Here is a 14,219-nt window from a genome sequence, read left to right on the forward strand (position 1 = left end):
TGTTCAGAGTAGTCAGTTCTGGGCTGGATGCCACAAGCTTGACACCAGCTTAAGTACTTCCCTGGTGGTCTAGTTAAAAATGACAAAGGCATCTAATGTCTAATTGCTCAGCCCATGGCTTAGAGAGCATCCTTGAGTTTATATAAGTAAATAAGAAAGCCTGCTTCATTTAATTTTCATCGTTATACTGTCTTTAAGACATATTTTATTAATAAGGAATGTGAAAGAATTTTTTTCCAAAAGCATTTTAAATAATTGAATGTCTTATTGAACAGCTATAGTTTTTTGTGGGGGGGGGAACGTTTTTGTAAGCATTTAAAGTTGCTCACTGGGCCTTTATTTCATGTTTGTGCTCTTATAAGCACAACTGTCTTTTGGGGGCAATGATTATTTGTAAGAGGGGAGTACCACCTTTAGATGAAAAAGTATGAATTCCAGATTCTGCAATAGCTGGACAATGGACTAACTTCCTCACATTAGAAACAGGTGAACTTCTGTGCTGATAGCAAATACTTTCTTAGTGTCCTAGAAATGACTCAGACCTCAGTGTGACTAGCACCTTAGATGCAGAGACTTGAACTAAGCCAGGGGTACTTGGTTTGAGGGGCTCTCAACACATGAGACAAGATCTGATACTGTGTAACAAAACAGCTACAGGAGTTTCTGTTTGATTCCAGTTACTGTGCAGCCCCTTTACAGAGACTGTTTCTATGAAGGGTCTGTCCCCACAGTTACTTATTTACTTTTGCTGAGACACAAAGTGCTTATGTATTTGCACAGAAAGGGTCACAGCCCAACCCAGAACTCACTCTTAAAAGGACAGACATCAGTTTGTCTGTCTTGATATTACCAAGACAGGGAAGCAAAAGTAGCTCGGGGTTTGTAATCAAACTACCTGGAGATGTCACATTTTAAGTATTAAAATATACATTGAAAAACTATTCTCAGAATGAATCAAGAAAATTATCAGGAGCAAAGAAAATTTCCTAGTGATAAATTTGCATAAATGCGTCAGAGATCACTACTGTTTTCTTTTAAACATCTATTCGGACATGTAAGGGGACATCACATTATTCGTCTGCCAAAGTCCTGCCTGTAGTGACATTCACTGCCAGAGAAGAAAACCGCTCAGGGCTCATTGGTTGACAAGTCATGGGCTGATGCAGCCTTAACTCTATCGGTGTGAAGAGTCACTCTAACATGCTTTGACAGCCTCCACTCTCCAATTACTTTCATAAAAAAGTGGATTAAAAGATGGTTCTGTTTTAAATAGAATTTCAGCTACATGATTATTATCTGGGAAATCCATATTATTTGTAAGCGGTGGGTAGTAATGGGATGGGGCCGAGAGTCAGCTTTTGAGGCAGGAAGCTAAGCCATCGTTTTGTAATGCCTGAAGAGATTTTTTAAAACTCATCTAAATACCATTAAACATCTGCCCTTTTTATTTCATTGATTTTAAACCATTTCTGAAGACTCCTGATTCAAAAAGGTAAAGATGGTAATTTAAAAGCCATGGGAGAAAAATCTCTCCCCAGGGAACTTTTCAGAAAAGCAGCCACCAGTCTCTGTAAGTGATGAATCTGTTGTGGTATCGCTTTCAGTACAGTATAAATTTATCTGGCATTACCTCCCAGGAATGCACGCATCATTTCACTAGAAGCAAAGATACAATGGCTGCATGAGCAAACAAAGCAGGAAGAACAGGAAAGAGCAGGGCAGAGAGCGGAAGGTCCCCTAGCTCAGGACAGGGAAAAATTCCCCGCGCCAACATTTACCTCCATCACAAACAATTGAGCAGGTTGAACCCTGCCTGCAAATTCAATTCAATGAACCAGGAAGACAATGATTGTTTATGAGTCTTCTGGGCTGGTATGCAGACTAAGTGTTGTACATAACAAAATCAAGTGCTGTATATAACAATATGTAACAATAATACAAGTGAGCCAGAAAAGGATGGGAGGGGATACAAATATTAAGTATTCTGAAAAATTAGTACGGGACATTTCTTACTTCCCAGATTAAATATAATTGTATCTTTAAGTGAATCAAGCACACATCCTCTTGTATATATTACTATTCTTCATGCTTACTTGACACAAGCAAAAAACAAACAAACAAACAAACAAAAAAAACCCAAAAAACCTACCATTGCTACTCTCAATTTAAAGTCATCCAGTGTAGCTGCATTACTCCTAAATTAAATTTAAATGTCAATTTAAAATGAGTGATGATTTTTTTTTTAGCAACACTTTGGGAATTAAAAGCACTCTCCAGAGGGACCCCACTGAGCTTTGCAAAAGAAGTACTGGGGGAAAGATGGAATCCGATTGCTCCAGCAGACCTCAAGCACTCTCAGGGAAGCAAGCCTGTAGTCCAGCAAGGTCAGCCCCATGTTCTAGCTCACACACTGGGGCATGCTCATTTCCTCCTCTGTACTCAGCTATGGCTACTGCTTTCAAATACTAACTGGTCTCCCCGCAAAAGGGGCTTTTTCATAGAGATCCCCACACAAGAAAAGTAAAGGCTCATTAAGAACTTCTAGATGCTATGGTCAGAGAGTGGGCAAGGGCAACCCTAGCAGCACTCACCTTCCAAAGGGTCCTTATTGAGCCCCAGCTGGCTGATGATGTACCTGGGAATGTCACTTTTGATTCCCTGGCCTTCTTTGGCATGGCCTTCTGCGGCTTCCAATAGGTAGTAAAATTCTTCAGGGTCAAATTCCTGGCAGATGACAAGCACAGATGAATAGCTATTTGCTTTGAGCCAAGAAGGTCTGGGCTTTATTACAGGCATCTCATTCACTTAGTCGGCTGACATGGTTGAAGGTTATATATGAAGAAAGGAGGCAAAGGCCTTTACACAGTACCAAATTCTCACCTCATATCTGAAGCCCATTCATAACCCAAGGCAACGCATACATACAACTGGCAACCTAAAGGAAGTACCTACGTCCAGTTTTGCAGTTTCTTTGTAATGTAACTTTGAAGGCACTACATTCTATTGACAATCAGGAACCCTCTGAAAAACAAAGGGTTTACTGTTGCCCTTTTTTTTGAACGGAGGTCTCAGTGTGTTGCCTGGGCTGGCCTCGGATTCCTTAAGAGGTCCAGGCTTCCCCCTCGGTCTCCTAAGTAATGAGACTCTTGAGGTGTGTGCCACCATGCCTGGCTCTGTGTGCTTTCTCCCCAGAGTCTCCCCCTGCTATGTTTCATCAGACACTTGTACGTATTTATGGAGCTATGAATATTTCCATTTCATAAAACATTATGGGTGTTAATTAAAGTGAGGATGAAGCCCAAGCACCTGCGACCACATCCACATCCATCTCGTGAGTGATGCTGAAAGCAGTTACACACGGAGAGACATCAGTAGTCAGCAGAAGTTAAAAAGTGAATTTTCATACTGTAAAAATGGGCCCTTAAAGAAGTCTTAGGCTCAAAGCACCAAATTTTTTTTACAGTTTTGACTGAAATCTCAAAGTATCGTAAAACCAAGTATGTATGTGTATATATATATACATATATATATACACACACATATATATATGAATTCACATATATTCATATATATATATACATATATATATTATGATAATCACTGACCTAAAAGATACAAACACTAAAAATAGCTAATGTCTAGAAGTAGCTCTCTCTCCAGATCTGTATGATGCCTTGCTCTCTCTTTCTCTCTCTCTTTCTCAAATGGGTTGTCAACTAGTACATTTTTAACACAGCACTTAAAAAAAAAACAATAGTAGCCACAGGTCACCATATCCCTGACTTCCCTCTGTCTGAAACTTAGCAACTACAAAAGCATGAGGCATAGTATGCATTGGTAATGAGCTGTGGCATAAGGTTATCATGCTGCAATAAGGTCGGGCATATTATCTCATGATCACCCTTCAGCTCTGACCAGAATACAATATGACTGCTGCCTAACAACAGCGCCAGTGCAGGAATCCCTTCTCAGCATCGGAGAAGACAGGCCACATATGGATGCTGTCATAAGCAGTCACATGTGGTAGGCCCTCCTGACTCTTTCTATTTAGCACCCGTGGTTGAAGTCAAATGAAACTGAAGCCTTCCAATGGTCACTACCTTCCAAGTTAACAATAAACAATGTAGTCACATCTATGGGCAACTTACCAAGCACTCCAACAGCCGAGCAGGGCGGGCAATAACAATTAAGATCTTTCGGACTAGCTGCTTAATAAATGCCAGCTCTCCACTTTCGGAGCGATCATGAGCCTATGAAAAAGCATTGAGCAGAAAGATGATACAGGGGGCTCCACTAAATGGAAAAGAAAATCAGCAAAGCATGCTAATTAGGTGATTTCTTTAAATCAGAAATTAACTGACTTAGAAAACACTCTTAACAGGCATTATCTCTAATGTACACTGACACTATCAGACATCTACAAAATAGCTCTATTAGCTAAAGTTTAATTGTGAAACTTTGATTTATTATGTTTTAGAAGGCAAGAGTAAGGATAAGGGCTGTTAACATGAACCATGAGCGACGGAGACATTAACTTTATGATCCACTAAGAACAGGATGCCAGCAGAGGCAGCTGGTCAAGAACTTGGACTTGGCCAATGAAACATTGTAGATGTACATGTCTAAGGTGAAGGGGACTGCTTTTGTTACCCTGGGTATGTAACGAGGATATCTAACACGCTTATAAGATGTAGTCATGCATAAGGTATGATTAGTCTGGAAGTTAGTTATTATCACATGTGGGCCATGTTCAGTGCCACTGCAAGTGTTAACCAGATATTGTCTGTATTCTGATATACATGTAGATTCAATAGCATGGAATAAATAACACCCAGGCACTTAGTTCAGCAACACTGAATTAGCTTAAGTGCACGTTAAATTTTATTGTACATGTTGCCTAAGCACAATAAATATTCCAACAGCATGACTCCACTTGTTAATAGTCACTGACATTTTTAATATTTACTTGAAGAAATCTGACAATACAACATTAAGGCTGGCATAGATTAAAAATTGGAATGGAAACCTTGCATGTTCATGTTTTAAGGCTTTCATAACTTTAAAGGTTTTATGATCTACTTTTCTAAGGATTTAGGAAAAGAAACGAATGCATTGCTGGTGCCATAGGTTATAATTTAAGATTTTTTTTTTTATCATTCTTGGGAGTGTTCATCAATGGCAAGTTCCACCTTCAGAAGACCTTGTGAACAAAACTTATGAAGAAAGATTATAACATGCCCACTGTAGTTAAACGAATGTCTCAATACACAGCTTGCATGAAAATAAAAAATGAGGGAGTAATTATAGAATATGTTCTACACCTATAGAAAATAATAGCACACACGTCAAACACAAACACAAGCTAGCTTTAAATTTTCTTTCTAACATTTGTTTTGCAAGAAAAAGAAACTTTGGAAAATACCATTAGTGCTAAGAAACATGACTTGTATTTTTTTTTTTTTTTTTGTAATCCATCATTAGCTAAACACAAATTTCCAAAGATAAATTGAAAACAAAAAGTCTAACTTCTTGGTGGCACAATTTGAGTTGAATGTTCCTATAACGATTGCTGTTTTATGAATTCACAAATATAATGAATATCTAAAATAGTGAGATGCACTTTGTTGTTGTTTTTCCCCACCGAAGGGGACATGGTCAACTCAGATGGCGAAATTTTCATTTCAAAGACCATAAGAATGATGACAGATCCTAACAATCATCAGCTACGTCTTACTCTGAGACACACGAGTTCTATTAGCTCAAATAATATTTCGTCTTTCACACCTGTGCATGAAGACAGGCTTCACTAAAGCAACAACCGGTAAAGTGGTACAGCATGAGAAGGAAGTGGCTTTTGGCCTCTTCCGGCACACTCCAGAGGAGTCCCCGAGTCTCCACTGAGAAAGACTCGACCCGGATTTGACAGTTAGTTTCCTTTGTGTTTTGTCTTCTTTGGCTAAACAAACCTCAGTGAAAAAGACCGTAGACATGAAAGCATTCATCTAAAATTGACCTTGACCCCGGACTTTGAAGGGCATCTGCTATACCAAGCTGTTCATACCACAGGAGGATCTGCGCCTGGGGTTACGGAAAAGGTTGACAATGGAAAAAGGCTTGCTGGACTCAGAGTGTCACATCTGGGAAGGGACATCAGCAGGTCAGAGGAACCACAGCCTGTTCCCACGGCTCTGCTCTCCCTACAAAGGGCATGCTCCAGGCTCTGGGCAGATACTGACAATGTGTCTCTAAAGAGAGACTGAATTATCAAAAATTATTGAAGTTAACCGCATCTGTAAAGAAGCTTAAGAAAACATCCTTTCTCTTTCCCAACAGTGACTTTTAGGCCACTGGTATATGAGCTCCTCTGGCTCAAAGAGAAATTTCTCTAAGAATTAGCTTTTTTTTTTTTTTTTTTTTTTTTTTAATCTGTTTTCCCACCCACTCAGAAGATCCTTGAAATGCTAAGATTTATTTTTAATTTCCATGAAACAATCTGCCACATCTGCCACACATCAACAAAAATATAGGGGAGATTTCCATATAAATAACTCTGGGTATCAAATCAACCTCCTTCAGGAACTGCCTAGGAAGGAGAAAATAAAAAAACCCCACAGGACTAAGCTAGTCCTTATGATGCTGTCTTGGGTTGCCTCGTGAAATTCAGGGAGGGGGAGGCCGCAGAGGCTGACTACAGTGATCCCTTAGACTACTGCTTTCCAAGTATACCATTGCACAAACATCGACGTGACAAAGATGGCCCAGTTACATCCCTGACCTTGTATCATCAGGGATCAAATTTCCTGACATGCTTCTAAATGCGATTTCCTCCTCCTCTCCTTCCAAAGGAACTGGGGAGCCCGTAAATACCAGATACTGAGCTCTGAGCTAGGCAGCAGGGAATAAGAGATGACCCAAGGCCTTCAAAGAGCTCACTGACAGAAACGTGATCCACCTCAGATCTCGTTAGGATGCACCATGGCTAGAGAGAAGTGGGGAATAGAGACACAGGCCATGTGATATGGTGCTTGTCTTAAGAGGAATGGGTGATGGGAAGTGTTGAGCCATTCTTGGAGCTGAACAGACTGTATGGATCTAAGGGTGAAGACCAGAGATCAGTAGACTGGTGAAGAGGAGAATCTGAACCAGGGTTAACAGAAAAGGAGAGAAAAGTTACAGCGTAGGAAGAAACCCAGGAGATGCTAATGCTTGCCAGATGTAGAGAGGGAGATTATCCAAACTCAGAGTCCTACCAATGACTAGGGATATGGTGGTGTTGATGGAGAAAATGCCCCCCCAAAGGGAGTGGCATTATTAGGAGGTGTGGCCTTATTGGAGAAGGTGTGGCCCTGTTGAAGAAAGCGTGTCACTGTGGAGGCGAACTTTGAGGGCTCATAATATGCTCAAGCCACACCCACTGAGACAGTTCACTTCCTGTTGCCTTTGGATCAAGGTGTAAAATTCTCAGGCACCATGTCTGCCTCGCCTGCATGCTGCCAGCTGTCACGCTCCTTGCCATGGTGATAAAATGAACTAAATTTCTGAAACTGTAAGCTGCCACTTCAACTAAATGTTTTCCTTTACCAATTGCCATGGTCATGGTGTCTCTTCTCAGCCATAGAATCCCTAATCCATACAGAGACAAAGCCCTCAGTACTCACAGCTCCGGTCAAGAAGGTGCTGAGTCCACCTGATCCATGTTGGGATTACCCACCACTGCTTTAGAATGCTACTCAAGTACAAAGCTTCCTGAGAGGCAAGCAGACACACGGATGTTGGTCTGAGAGCTGCATTGAAAGTCACTAAAGTCCCAAGGACTGTCACCTAAGACAGACAAGCAGATCGCCAACCGGGCCAGGAGAAGCAGGGGGACACATAAGATTGGAGAAAAGTCACTCAGAAAGGGGAGCTGGAAAGGAAGTCCTTATAGGAAACAGAAGCGGTACCAAGATGAAAGTTAATACAGTTAAGGGACAGAAAGGAGATAGGTGCACTGCATTAAAATGGGCCTGCTCCAGTAAACTGAACATGGATTCAGTGGTAGGATATCGGCAAGCAGCATGGAAGGTGTCAGAGGCCATTCATGGGGACCTCTACATGTCGTATACCACTGTAGGTATGCCAAAGACAAATAAGCAACAATAAAAACTTGGGGCTTCTGCAGAGTCCTCATGCTCCGTGGACTAGTGCAGGCCCGTGCATGGCCATCAGTGTGGGATGGACTCAGTACGTCAGCCTTAGCTGTTCTCCCGGCAAGCGCACATGGCCGGGACGCTCAAGTACATGAACATTTTCCTGCACATTCCTTTTCACTTCAATTTATGGCAGAAATGGTTTACGTCAAATGGTAAATTAGTAACAACCAAACCCAAAAGCTGTATATTCCCCCTCCCGGACAGTCTGAGGAGCACCGCTTTAGCAGTGATGTGTGAGAATGGGAACCTGGGGGGAAATGCTGCTGGGAAGCTTGGATGAGGAAGGGAAGGGAAACGGCAGCTGCCAGCCAGAGAGGCACCTTCTCATCCTGCCAGAACTCAGTCGTGCAGGGGAAAGGACAGATGGATTTCTCAAAAGGAGGATGTTAGTATTTTCCTCTAGTTTAGTAGGAGTCTTATATATTAATTCGGGGGGGGGGGCAAAAACCTCCACCATGATTACATTTACATAGATAGAATTTATGCTCTAGAAAACACATAAATACTACAAATCCACATATAGGTTAAATAGGTTTCCTGCGTAGGCTGCAGCCAATCAACTTCAGTCAGAAGAGCTGGATCATACACTAATGCTATGAGCATTCCCTTCCCAGCCTAGGTGTTATCAGGAGCCAGGCATGAGTGTTAGACAGATGGGACCCTGTGTTTATCTGTCATTTTGGAAATTGGATATTTTGTTAGAAGAGGAACTGATACTCAGGAAAATAGATGTTGCAATTTACTACCCAATACCACATTGCAGGTTAATTAATAGGACACACTGCCTAATAAAAGCCAGCAATTTTCCATTTAGCTTTTTTAGATATTAAAATTAGATAGCTCCATCAAGTAACACATACGCACTCAGGCAATTTATAATTTTATAGGTAAAGTTGGCCGGGGAAGGGGTGGGAGGGGGGGGCCACTGCTTAAAACTCCTTCACAATTCATAGATTGTTGGGTCCCAAGGCCCCCGTAAAGGTGATTACATTAACTTTCTATTACTATACATAATGTCCAGAACCAGCTCACAGCAAGCAGCAATCAATTCAGGTTTGCTTGCATACTTGCTGTTCATGCCCATGGGTGTTCCCTACCTCCCACTCCGCAAGCTTATCTGGAATGTAAATTCCATCTTTTAGCTAATTACTCATAAACAAATGTTTCATTTAAAAAAAAAAAAAGTGTTTTGCCAAGAAAAATGCAAAACAAATCAAAAGGAAACTATATGCATGGTACCTTGTTCTTACCTCTTGAAGCAGCTTATCTAACTTGTGTTGCAATTCAAGAAAGTATCGTGACGTGATGAGACCCTGGCGGGATTTATCCAAACAATCCCGAGCCAGCTCAATAATTTGATGGTGAGTGAAGCTAAGCACTCCATCTGCTAAGGGAAGGACATTGTCTGGGGAGTAGCTGGTGATAATTTCCCTTAGGCGCTCTTCCATCTGAGCCGTAGCCTGTTGACAGGGACAAACACACAGGTGTAACACAAGGAGACATGCTTGAACCATGCGTGAGTTATTATACCTCTATGAGTTATTAAGCAGAACCCTAAGAATTACATTAGGAAGAAACCTCATCTGGGGTCCTGAGGTACAGCTCACTGTGGAGTACTTGGCTAACATGAGTGAGGCCCAGGACTCAATTTCTGTCAGTAACAGCAACGTCTCACACACACACACACACACACACACACACACACACACACAAATAAGGAAACTTCATTTCTGCATGATATGGTCATGGTGCACACATGTCATTATGCCTAAGTTTGAGTTCTTGGACAATACCAAGAGCGAGTGTAAGTTGGCTGTGGGTACTAGTGTTGCCTGCAGGAACATCGTCAGGACAGATGCGCCACTCTTGTGAGGATAATGACACTACGGCACAGGAAAGTGTGCACGTGTGGGGCAGAAGCAATAAAGAAAATTCCCGTGCCTTCCACTAGGAAGCTAAAGCGGTTCTAAGAAATGGCGAGAAGGGGCAACTGAGAAGTGAGAGACACTACCTCATCATGTGGGACATATCAAATGAAAAGCTATGTCTTTGGCCATCAATTCCCCTTTTCTGGTGTCTCCTGGTCCACGTAAACTTCTTGCAATTACTCTCAGGGTGTTTGTGGAGGGCTATGCTGTCATGTTAGATCAGAGGCTCCTTCAGATGGGTTATCAAAACTACGAAGCATTTCTTCAGTTGCTATTCAAGCTCCTCAGGATTATGCCAGAGTTCCTCAGTATGAGCCAAAGGTTTGTTTACTTGGCAAGGTTTCAGAAGTATACACATAGCAACTTTATCCTTAGCTGCAAATGTATCCTTAGTGCACGGCCAAGGGGATACTCCTCACAAAGAAAGATCTACAATTTCCTTCCCAACCTTCATTTTCTTCCCTATGATTGCCTACTGGCTAATCAATACTCCTGGTTTATAAGAGCTCCATCGGCAGGGATATTCCCTCTTCCCCATCCCCCTGCTCTCTCTCTCTCTCTCTCTCAACATTGAACATCATTAACTAGGCATAGTCAATATCTGCTTTCCTGGTGGGCAAGTGACGTGTGATAAATAGGCAAAACAGTGCTAATCAATGCCACCAATGTTAGGCCCATTACAAATAATAAGTACTCTGCTCTTTGTTTATGAACCCTAAGAGCTCCCTTTGTTCTCATGCTTCTAGGTTCAAATGTGTGGGGCGTGGCCTTTGCCCCGTTACGCAGAACGGTGTGGGTGAGAAGGCATGGACCTGAGATGGGCAAAGGAGTCCCTGGCAAAGGTGCCGCTGGTCACCAGGGGGCCAGGCAGCAAGCCTCCACACAGGGCACTCTGGCTTAAGTCTAACTCCTTTTCCAGGGGAGCTGCAGCACAGCCAACCGCCAGCGTATCTCGACTTCTATGGTAATAGGTTTAGAACGGGAGGTGGGAAAGAAGAGTAAGGTTTAAAAAAAGGAGAACAGTGTTCAGGACACAGCCAGGTATGACTTCTGAGGGAAAAAGCATGTGCTCTTGACAATTGCACAGTAGATGAGGGACACGAGTACAAAGAATCCAAAGGACTTAGAGCCTTGGAGGGCAGCGCCTCTTCCCGTACCTGCCAGGACCCCTGCTATGGGGTATGCACCGGCAACATTCATCACACAGCCTGCTGTGTTCCCTGCAGTTGTTCATGTTTGTTTAGTTGTTTTCTCTTCCTAAGAAGGCTACAGTGCTGTGTAATGCAAGCCATTACTGGGCTGGACCCTCACTTGTGAAAAAAACCATCTTACAGAGGCTAAGACTATGTTGCCCCATCACAGAGATGCCAAGCATCTTCAATTCCATCCATTTACCTTTGGAAACCTTTCTTTGTAGACATGGTTCATCATAATTATTTCATGGTCACAGCAGGCGGGAGAACGTCCGGGGCTGCAAGCAAAGCAAATTACCCTTTTAAACCTGCCACAGCATGAGATGAAAATAAGCCTTTTATTTATAAACAGTCGGTTGCATTGGAAAGTACTATGCAACCCTCATATGAAAAGTAGCTGTCTTAGAAAACAAATTACAAGATCGGTCATTAGCACGCACGCGCACACACACACGCGCACACACACACACACACACACACACACACACACACACACACACCTGAAAACACACAGACACAATGGATAGTATTCCAAATGCAAGCTCAGGGCGTGCAACACCACAGAATAATTACAGTCATGGTACTCAGACAGGAGATGGCTTTGCAGTGCGATTATGTCATGCACACGGCACGGGCTTGTGTAGTTGTGGCAACCAGTCAATGGAATGCAGTCTTAAACAAAATGGGGTGGCTACTCACAACAACATCCACGGCATATTTAACAGTGCAATTTCACACTTCCAGCACACACCTGCGCTCTGCCACACACCACCAGAGAGGCGGAGAGCCTTCCGTGGCACAGGCGTTGTGGTGAAATCCATTTTCTACTCTAACAAATATTTATTTGGGACGCTGATGTCGGCATTGTGTACAATAAAAAAAAACACACACACACACACACACAGAGAAGCATGCAACTGTCATGTTCTTCTGTATGGTTGACACTTTATGCCCTTTCTGGCAAGGTAGTTATACAGTTTGGGGCACTTATAATCTTGGAAAGATAGAGATTAAGCTGGGTACTTCTTCAAGAAAATTACAAGTGGGACCCCTGTGGTAAACCATGGTGACTCTAGATACAGTGGCAAAGTTGTTTTTTTTTACTATTATTATTATAGATCTCAAAATAATTTCACATATCCCACAATTCTCCAGTGTGGGTTCCTTTGGTACTCGTTTATGATACCTCATGAAGAGGAACGGTACTGAGGGAAACCCTTGTTAGTAAACCTCCATGCTGAACTAAATACCTAGCAAGCGATTTTTTCAAACAAGAAAACTTTAACAGATCATCATATGCCAATTCTGACCCATCAAGGTCTCATGCTGTTGACGGGGAGGCACAATGTCCTAACTTCCTCTTCTAAGGAAGAACTGTTGCCCAGCTTCTGGGTGTACCATCAGCAGAAGCCTAGAGTTGGCTCTCTCTCTCTCTCTCTCTCTCTCTCTCTCTCTCTCTCTCTCTCTCTCTCTCTCTCTCTCTCTCTCTCACACACACACACACACACACACACACACACACAGGATAGCCTCAGCTATGGGAGTGAACTTGCCAGTGAATCAGGGCCTCTCCGGATGCTGCTATAACAAAGCCAATACTGAACAGCTGGAACAAGGGTGTAAACAGAGGGTCATTAACTCTACAGGGATCCCAGCCCAAGGTGGGCCGAAGCTGATGAGCCTGTACCATACTGTGACTTCTCCTTTTGCCCAGGCCTGCTTCCTCCTTTCTGTCCACCAGTGAGAATCCACACAACACTCTCATCAGATACTGCCACCTGGAGACATAACTGTGAAACCTACCATTCAAAGCCTGGCAAGCAACCAGTCCTATTCAATACCTAGAGGACTGTACTTGACAAGCACAAAATCAGAAACCACTAAGTCCTAAGAATGTGTTCATCATCCTGGAGAAAGTAAGACTTAGGCGGGAATACAGAATAAGCAGAGTAACATGGTTTTATAACATAGGATATGGGGAAAATACCTTTCTATTTATTCTCTCCTCTCTTTTCAACAAACTTCTCCCACTTCGTATGATAATATGAACTGTTCTTTGTACCATCATTAGTTGACCTTGAACTTTCCATGGCTAGACTTCTTATAGATAGTCCGTAAGGCTTTTGTAGCAATTAGTGTATTGTGAAAACTTAAAATACATAATGCCTTTCTACGGCAATTAACAATGTCATCTATAGATGGAATGTCACACTTGCATTTGTGACAATTCGCAAACCAGTAAGCACATATACAAAGCAGAGAAACGGTTGAAAACAAACAGTTCAAGCCAATACCAGCTCGGGTCAGGTCTACACACCTGAGACTTCGGGAACGGGGACGCATGGGTGTGTTCCTGCATCGGTTCTCAGTGGCGATGCTTTCGGTGGTACAAAAATGTTTGGACAAGAAGTGTAACTCATCTGGTGTTGGCTGGTATGGTAACTGGTGCAGCTTCTCCTGGGAGGAACAGGACGACTGAAAGAAATCAAAGTAAAGTCAGGAGGCTACTCTCAGGACAAAAGTCCTGCTGTTGAATCAGGGCACCAATGTTGGGCAATGCCACCATTTGATGTTGGTTCCGTGACAGCAACTATAGCCTGAATGCACGAAATGACTTCTCTCTGGGAGTTCACCACACCTTCAAAATGCCCCCCATTTGCCTGAAGCTTCTCAAAGACAGTTTCCTTTCTGGGTAAAACAAAAACCAGGAAAAAGCCCAAGGACAAAGGCAAATTAGCTCATGCTGAAGGGATTCCTGCTGCTGTTCCCAGCAAACCGTCTGACTTGTAAGTAAATAACTTGATTATATGCTGTGAGATCATAAATAAGGTACTGAAACCACGTCCATAAATGCATGCTGTTCTTTGATGCAAATGCCACCTCTGCATGCTATGAGCACAAAGGAA

The 14,219-nt window shown here is 42.5% G+C and overlaps 1 protein-coding gene across 1 annotated transcript in view; it reads right to left on the reverse strand.

The window, feature by feature from the left end:
* The window catches only part of Mast4 (microtubule associated serine/threonine kinase family member 4), a 555,461-nt gene that overhangs the window by 46,722 nt on the left and 494,520 nt on the right, over nt 1–14,219 (reverse strand). Inside the window, exons 9-13 of the mRNA XM_051182862.1 lie at nt 13,631–13,788; nt 11,516–11,591; nt 9,443–9,652; nt 4,149–4,250; nt 2,592–2,724 (exon numbers count right to left, since the gene is read on the reverse strand). Coding sequence (XP_051038819.1) covers nt 2,592–2,724; nt 4,149–4,250; nt 9,443–9,652; nt 11,516–11,591; nt 13,631–13,788 — 679 coding nt within the window. The remainder of the gene's footprint in view (nt 1–2,591; nt 2,725–4,148; nt 4,251–9,442; nt 9,653–11,515; nt 11,592–13,630; nt 13,789–14,219) is intronic.

This window comes from Phodopus roborovskii, unplaced genomic scaffold, assembly GCF_943737965.1.
Source record: "Phodopus roborovskii unplaced genomic scaffold, PHOROB, whole genome shotgun sequence".
Taxonomy (NCBI): Eukaryota; Metazoa; Chordata; class Mammalia; order Rodentia; family Cricetidae; genus Phodopus; species Phodopus roborovskii.